The 7,802-nt window shown below is 32.1% G+C and overlaps 2 protein-coding genes across 2 annotated transcripts in view; one reads left to right on the top strand and one right to left on the bottom strand.

The window, feature by feature from the left end:
• The window catches only part of LOC108746411 (phosphatidylinositol 3-kinase regulatory subunit alpha), a 71,558-nt gene extending 65,130 nt beyond the window's left edge, over nt 1-6,428 (bottom strand). Inside the window, exons 1-5 of the mRNA XM_018483167.1 lie at nt 6,124-6,428; nt 3,092-3,873; nt 2,511-2,624; nt 2,327-2,419; nt 1,889-1,936 (exon numbers count right to left, since the gene is read on the bottom strand). Of these exons, the coding sequence (XP_018338669.1) occupies nt 1,889-1,936; nt 2,327-2,419; nt 2,511-2,595 (226 nt within the window). The 5' untranslated portion in view covers nt 2,596-2,624; nt 3,092-3,873; nt 6,124-6,428. The remainder of the gene's footprint in view (nt 1-1,888; nt 1,937-2,326; nt 2,420-2,510; nt 2,625-3,091; nt 3,874-6,123) is intronic.
• Nucleotides 6,429-7,368: 940 nt separating this feature from the next.
• Nucleotides 7,369-7,802, top strand: part of LOC108746385 (armadillo repeat-containing protein 6 homolog) — a 4,089-nt gene continuing 3,655 nt past the window's right edge. Inside the window, exon 1 of the mRNA XM_018483122.1 lies at nt 7,369-7,605. Within this exon, the coding sequence (XP_018338624.1) occupies nt 7,489-7,605 (117 nt within the window). The 5' untranslated portion in view covers nt 7,369-7,488. The remainder of the gene's footprint in view (nt 7,606-7,802) is intronic.

The following is a 7,802-nucleotide window of genomic DNA, read 5'->3' as shown; positions in this document are numbered from 1 at the left end:
ACAGAGTGTCCCGAAAGTTTTTGCCAATCGCTTTTGTGTAGATAGAGCAGATTAAACTGAGTCGAAAAGTTCTCTTGATTTTTTGATGAACCATTTTCGCAATAGTTAACAAGATATTGATTACTAAAAATTGCCAAATATTAATCTTGAATAATTTTTTACTCGAATACTATTAACTTTACAGAAAAACTTTACTGCAAGAGACAAAAATTATTTATTTTCTTTTCTTTAGAACTCTAAGAATTTTTTCAGAATTTTTTATCAACTTTTTAATACTGCATTTTCTTATTTTTACCTACATGAGAAAATACGGTACTAAAAAATTCTAAAAAAATTCTCAAAACTTTATGCAAAATGGTAGAGGATTTTTCGACTCAGTTTAGTCTGCTCTATCTACGCAAAAGCGATTGGCAAAAACTTTTGGGACATCCTATATATTTATATAACAGTACTCTTCAAAAAATGTTATTAAAAAATGTATTAATAAATGTCACAGAAAATATTGGTTAAGTATAAAATTACGTAGATAGAATATTTATGTTGCTCTTGAAGACGTAAGTACAACATTCATACTTATGTGTCCACCTCTATATATTTACTTATTCATGTTTTAACTCTTTCTGCGCATTACTATATAAAAAAAACTTTACAGCTATCGCTGTGTAATTTAAGAAATCATATGACTTTGATTTTCCGATCGCAATGTTGCGTTAGCTGATTCTGAATTAAAAGACTGAACGATACCTACGGACCATTGGAGAGTGCTGCTCCGATTAGATACGGTCCTGATTCATACGATGTCGCGGAGAGGGATTGGCGGGAGCCGGAGAGGCCGCGGAGTTTCGGGAGAGAAACCGGCGCGATGGTGGCAGCGGTGGCGGCGAAGGTGAAGGGGAACGTGATAGCATGCCGCTCTTGAAATCGGCGCGGGGTCGCCGGTGTGTTACTATGCTACGGTGCCGCCCTCGACGGTGATCCACGCGAAGATCGACGATCAACACATGCTCATCCCGGCGAAGAGGGTGTTGTCGCGATTTAACGGGTGTTCACTCGGACGTCCACTTGAATCCCGGAAGTATCGGGATATTACTTTTGGACATCCTTACCGTAAACAGCGAAGATACTGTTGTTGCGCGATAGACGAAAATGACGATAAAATAATGAAAATAATGATATATCTCCCTTAATCGAGTCTAATTAAATTAATTTAATTTAATTTCCCCTTGACATAACCACTGCCATATCTAACGTTTTTCATTTTTTGTGTTAATGTCAAAAATAGAATCCTCCAAAATGAAGAAAAAAAAAAGAGAGATCTTTGTTTTCAGACAACAGCAGGGGATGTTTGTCTATAACGGTATTTGTCTATAACGTGACGTTAATTGATGATACAAATTGACGATATAATAGAATCTAATAGAATATAATAGAATATAATAGAATCCTTCTAAAACTATAATTTAAGATCTTGATCTGTTTCCAAATGATATATATATATATATAGTATATACATATTATATTTATTATGTATCGATAAAAGTTGTATCCTCGATTCATGTCGTTGATAAATACTAAAATATATACTTGTATAATTACTGAGATATGTTAAATACTTAAAAATCATTGCCCTTAAATGTCATAAATATTGCCTCTATTTACCCATATGCGCGATATCGAATACATGTATTTCGTAATATTTATCGAAGACTATTTTTGGCGCGGAAAAATTATAATCTATTTTCGAATCTATCGTGCAAATATACCATCAAAACATATGATGGTATATTTGCATATGAGTCGTACAAAATATGCAGAATGTCTGACACAAATAAGAAAAATGAAGTTTCAACATTATATCTAATTATACGATTGTAATAGAATGTCTTACCTTTGCATTTGACTCCCACTTTCCCGGTGCCCCAGATATAATCTTCACCTGTGGAATAAATTTGAAAATCAGTATGTATTTCTATAATAAAATAAAATTTTGTGATTTTTCTAAATCACAATTGTAATTATTCAATATAAAGTAGATAGTTCGTTCACATATTTAATATAGTAATTGAATAAAAGACGAGAGCAAAGATATAATAGACTGATATCTATTTCTATCATTATAGATTAATTTTAATCTCAATTTAATTTGTTCTTTATCTTTTTCTAATACTTGGAACTAAAAAAAAATGAAAACTAAGTGAAACCAAGACTAAAGTTAATCTATATTGATAGATAGGCATGAGAATAATTAATTTCATAATGCTTCTACATTAATATTAACTTGGTTCACATAATGAATAATACAAACCATAATTAATGATGTACTTACAATGTTTACAGAGAATGGGCGTTACAAAGTATACATCTATGAGGACGTGATCGTAGGAATTGTGTTCCGTGCTCGGGGAATCTGCTACATACGCTGTAACAAGGAAGTGAGCGAATTAATCTAATACAGTAATGTATGAAAGTAACGCTTGATATTATATATACAATAGTGTTATAATATTTACCATACGGCCCATTGCTAAGCGTTACATAAGACGACTCTTCTTCATTGTGAGTGTCGAGATACGGCGACAGGCTTCCTTTCAGCATTAGGACTTCGTCGGTTGTAACCTCCGCGTCTAAATACAAAATAACGCAAATATAAATACGTGTAACTGACACAAATTATGGAAATAAACAAGTATTTAAAGGAATAAAATTGTCAGATATTACTCACTTACTTCAAAAGTGACACAACTAAACATTTTTTTTAATTATCATACATGAATTAGTAAACATTACCCTATCATCAGAAAAGTGAATTTATATATATAATTTATGAAATCATAAAAATTATCACAACTCATGGATAAGAGTTGTGAAACAAAAATAATAAAATGACATTTGATCACATTAAAAAAATTTTTTTTGTCGATATTGTTTAATCAATAATTTTCTATAAAATTAAAAAGTAAGTTTCCTCCTTTTCTGGAAAACTTAATTTTTTGAGTTGTATCGCTTTTGAAGTTAAAGTAAAGTAAAACATGACATTACAAGTTATTTTATTCATATATTCCTAGCCTATATAATATAATAAATTTCGTACCAGACACAAAGTCTGCTTGCTTATTTATTGAGTCGCACGAGACGACACCAATTTTTAATCTTCTCCGAAGTAGCGTGATAGTAGATACTCGCAAAGAAAACGATCACATCAGCAGATCATCGTCTCCATAGAAAAGCGTATGCGAGTTTACTCGTTTGTCAGTCACACATGGCATGCAGCAAACGTAAACAATCTCATGGAATACAACAATCACAGGACATAATCTTTCTCGATTCTTACGCATCCTCCTCAGAATGACTCAAAGCATTTCTTTTATCGCTTTACTTGAATCGTATTAGAAGAAGCTTTTATTTAATTCCAAATTATTTGCGGCTGTTTGAGCATTATTTAGGAAAGCCGATCTTTGTGTAATGTAGCTTATCCTCTCTTCTTATTGGGCACATACAATTTGATTCTCATATGTTTACTTCTAATTATTAAAAATAATTTTACTCTTCGTTAAAAAAGCTACTTCTGTATCCTTATACAATGTTATATTCTTTTAAAAATTATCTCTATCGCTGTACATAAATACGTAAGATGCAGTACGATAATGTTGTCCCGATGACGTTGGTTCATCCAATATGTCAAACTTCTCTACAGTAAAGTAATATAAACTGTAACAATTATTCATGCATGACCGTGCAATGCATTATTATCTTTATCATTCTCCTTTGCATTTCTTCCGCGGACATCCACTCTTCGAGTGTAATTCTTCTTTTATTTCACTATTTCTACGTTTCATATCCAAGATATTGTGACCAGCCTACGAATTGTAGTTTCTGAAATACATAAACAATATAATATTACATTTGAGTCAAACTATTCTTTTCATATTGTACAACTAATAGTAATTAAAAATGATTTCCTTTAATTAATTCTAGAATTTAAACAGCATAATTTAAAATATTTTTCTTTTAAATTAGTAAAAGTCTTTAATTTAAAAAATATATGATTATAGCTAAAATAATTTTTACAAGTATCTGAATCAATTTGTACTTCCTCAAATGGAATTAATTTTCTGTGTAAATATAAAAATTTTTGCACATTTATCACAATATAAAGAAAGCAGACTCTCGATTGTCACATTTACTTTTTTTTAAACATAAAAAATTGAAAAAATTGTACCATATGTATTAATGTTTGCAAAACAATACATAATCGTCAGAGTTGGATAAATTAACTTTTTTAACTAACAATAAGTTAAGTTAAAGTTAACAGCCTTGAAAATTTAGCTTAGTTAAGATAAAAGTTAATAGTGACATTAATTGAATTAAAAGTTAAGTTAATGAAAAAAAGTAATTAAAAAGTTAAAAATTAAATTTATTTTATTTCATAATTTCAAGTTAACTTTTTTTTAACTAAATTAAAAAATAAAGTTAAAATATTTAAAAAGTCTTTTTTAATTAATAAGGAGACTCATATGTATTTTAGACATATGTATTTTACGGATTTTGACCAGTTTTTACGTAATTATTTTGGAGCACCAGAAAATAATCTTGTAAAATAGTAAATTGCATTTCTATATTTTTCAAAAAAATCATGATTTTAGGTCATGATGACGGATTGCTTTCTTTATTCTTTGTTTAAACATAAATGAAATATTGGAATAATTACAATAAAAATATATTAGATAATCTTCTCGTATAAATTTCAAACAATAAAATAAAGAGCTTATTATTCTTTTATTATCATATTCTGTGAAATGATAATAAAAGGATAATAAAAGTTTACTATTTACACCTTTCAAAGCTCGTTTATTGAAATGACCTAGTAGAAGCTCCTTATTTTATTGTTTGAAATATTGAAAATTATTTAAAATTAGAAAAATATATTTCCGACGGACACAAATGTATAAGCATATAATCCGAGTGTAAGATCTGTATAATGCCAACGATCCAATCCTAATGTTAACTTTTAATAAATCAAATTAATAGTTGCCGATAAAATATAATTATATAAAGTTAAAAAGTTAAGAATCTAAAATGTAACTAAATAAAGTTAAAATTAATTAACTTCTTAACTCTTTAACTTATAACTTTTAACTTTTTAACTTAGCATTACGCAACCTTAATAATCATTTTAATAATCCTAAACAGATTTTATATATATTGTAATGTTATATCGAGATAAACCGAACATTTCGTTGTTCAATTTTGTATAAGTGATAAAGAAATTAAAATTTCTAATCAAACTGAAAATTTATAAGAACATTGTTTCTAATTAAATGATTATATTTATAAGACCTTGTTTAAAAAATCTCTATTTTCAGACTTATGTCAAAGTGGTATAAGTAGCTGAAATCGCTCCAAGTAAATGCTTTCTAGAAAACTATTTGCAAAATTAAGAGATCGTTCAAAAATTGATGAATAAGTACATTATTTATAATTAAAAAATATTTATAAGAACTTGGTTAAAAGTGTCTCTAGTGTTATTTTTAGTGGAGACTTATGTGATTTAAATCGCTCCAAAAGCAAATATTTTCTAGGAAACTATTTGCAAGATTAAGAGATCACTGAAAAATCGATAAGCAAGAACATTGTTTACAATTAAGAAATTATACTTGTAAGAATAACTTGTCACAAGAAAAAATCGCTAATGTTTTTTTATATGGAAGAGACTTAGATCATTTAAACTGCTCCAAGGAAATATTTTCTAGAAAATTATTTGCAAGATTAACAGATCATATTGTACCTGTATAAAAAAAAAATATCTACTAATCCACAAAAGCTTAAATAACAAGCTAATCTTTTATGTGCAAAATGCAGAAGTTCTCCACTACAGAATATTTTCACGTTTGAAATCCAGAATCCGGCGATATGAAATTCTGTCGAAATTACATTCTTCGTTAACACAGAGCAACAATACTGTGGCGCACCAGAGAGTAAAGATATGCTTCAGATAACTGTCATCGCAACCGAGGGTATACGTACACGGGGTACACGCGTGAAACCACACGTCGAGGCTATCGAGATGAGGACGCGAACGAGAGTTCACGTGCCGAGCGTGTGGGTTTTGAGAGGGACGCTTACCTTGCCTGACGTCGTGGTTCGTCGAGCGAAAAGTGAAAACTATAGCGATGAGGACAAACGGATGCGCTACACCAACGGGACTCCTCGGTGACGAAAAACTTGCGGCGCGGACACCTCGCTCGGAGGGAGAGGGGAGGATGCACGAGGGCGACAGCTACGAAGATGACGACGGCGACGACGACGATAACGATGACGATGACGACGACAACGACGCTCAGAATTCCTCCCTCTTCTGCCCTCTTCTCAAGCTACCTTCGTCGATTGCATGTGCCGGGAACTTGCGGACAAGTCGCGTCGGATACCTCGATGGTCGACGAGAGGGGTAGAAGGGGGGCACAATAATAATATCGTTTGCCGTGCCGCAACACCACGAACGAACACGGTTAGGCCAGCCTAGGCAGCTAAAGTCGCAAGTCGCAACTCGCAACGATCGACCGGCTCAACTTCAAATCGACTGCGCGCGGTCGATTCGATCGAGAGCGCCCGCGAATTTCAAAATACAATTTTCCTAATATCAGACTCAGTTCAGGAAGCGCTCGCTGTTATTGGTATATTCTTTTTTATCATCCAATCAGCATTTTATATCTAGAAGAATACATCAATAGCAGCGAGCGCTCATTCAACTATTGAATCTGCTGAACCACTGACGAGATACTATTAAAGACTGTCAACCCTGGGCAAATTTTCGGCGGTATAAAAAGGGTCCCAAGAACTCGGGTAATTGAAGAACGCATTATCGACAGTTGATATAAATTTGCTATTATCAACATAAATATTTGACTAATACATTATTAAATTCATAATTTTGTATTATATAATAATACTCCATAAATAAATATACATACTTGTAAAGCTGTAATATCCTATATATTGTGATTTCAGTTATCGTCAAAGTTTGATTATCAACAAAGATGATAACTGCAGAGAAAAATTACAATTCAGGCAGGCAAAATTGAATTACAATTCAATTTTGGAACACAGTTTTTTGGTCTGTTTTTTGTTCCTGCACTAAACTGTTCCAGAACTCTCTTTCCCGCTTTAAACAAATATCAAACGTATATCTCACTTTAAGTTCCAAAAGTGTACACTAGTTCAGCCACAGAGAACAGACCATTTATCTCGTCGGTGGCTAAATGCAGCCATTCTATGCGTTCCTGAACTCATTACAGAGATGTTAGAATTTTTATATCTTGGCACGGTCAGACGGAGTTTGCGAACGCGCAGTCGCATTGACAGGTCCCGCTCTCTTTATCATCAGTCATCACATGGACAAGCTAGTGCACATTTGCCTTGCTCGCACGATTGGTACAACATTCATTTCCTTATATAGCAAAACGGATCACCGGTAAGAGAAACTGCATTATCATGAGCACAATAATTACCCAGGAAGCCTACGACGAAGAAATTAGGGAATTAATAGAGAGCCTCGGCTTGACTGAAGAGGAGGCGATCGAGGATGCTGTTAAATGCTACGAAATGAAAGTATGTACTCCTGCATCTCTTTGTTTACACTGCTTGTCAATCAATGAAAAATTTCTCTTTGTTCCTTGCGCGCGATTGTATGATTCATTCGCCTCTCTATTGGAAATCTTTATCTTTGACATTAAAAAAAAGAGACAGCAGAGTTTCAAATCACAGAATATTTCGAAAAATTGTAATAAATGTTTGTCTAAAAATTA

The sequence above is a fragment of the Trachymyrmex septentrionalis genome, unplaced genomic scaffold (genome assembly GCF_001594115.1).
Source record: "Trachymyrmex septentrionalis isolate Tsep2-gDNA-1 unplaced genomic scaffold, Tsep1.0 scaffold17, whole genome shotgun sequence".
In the NCBI taxonomy this organism is placed as follows: Eukaryota; Metazoa; Arthropoda; class Insecta; order Hymenoptera; family Formicidae; genus Trachymyrmex; species Trachymyrmex septentrionalis.
The sequence above is the reverse complement of the archived record's forward strand: the minus strand, read 5'-3'. Positions and strand labels throughout refer to the sequence as shown.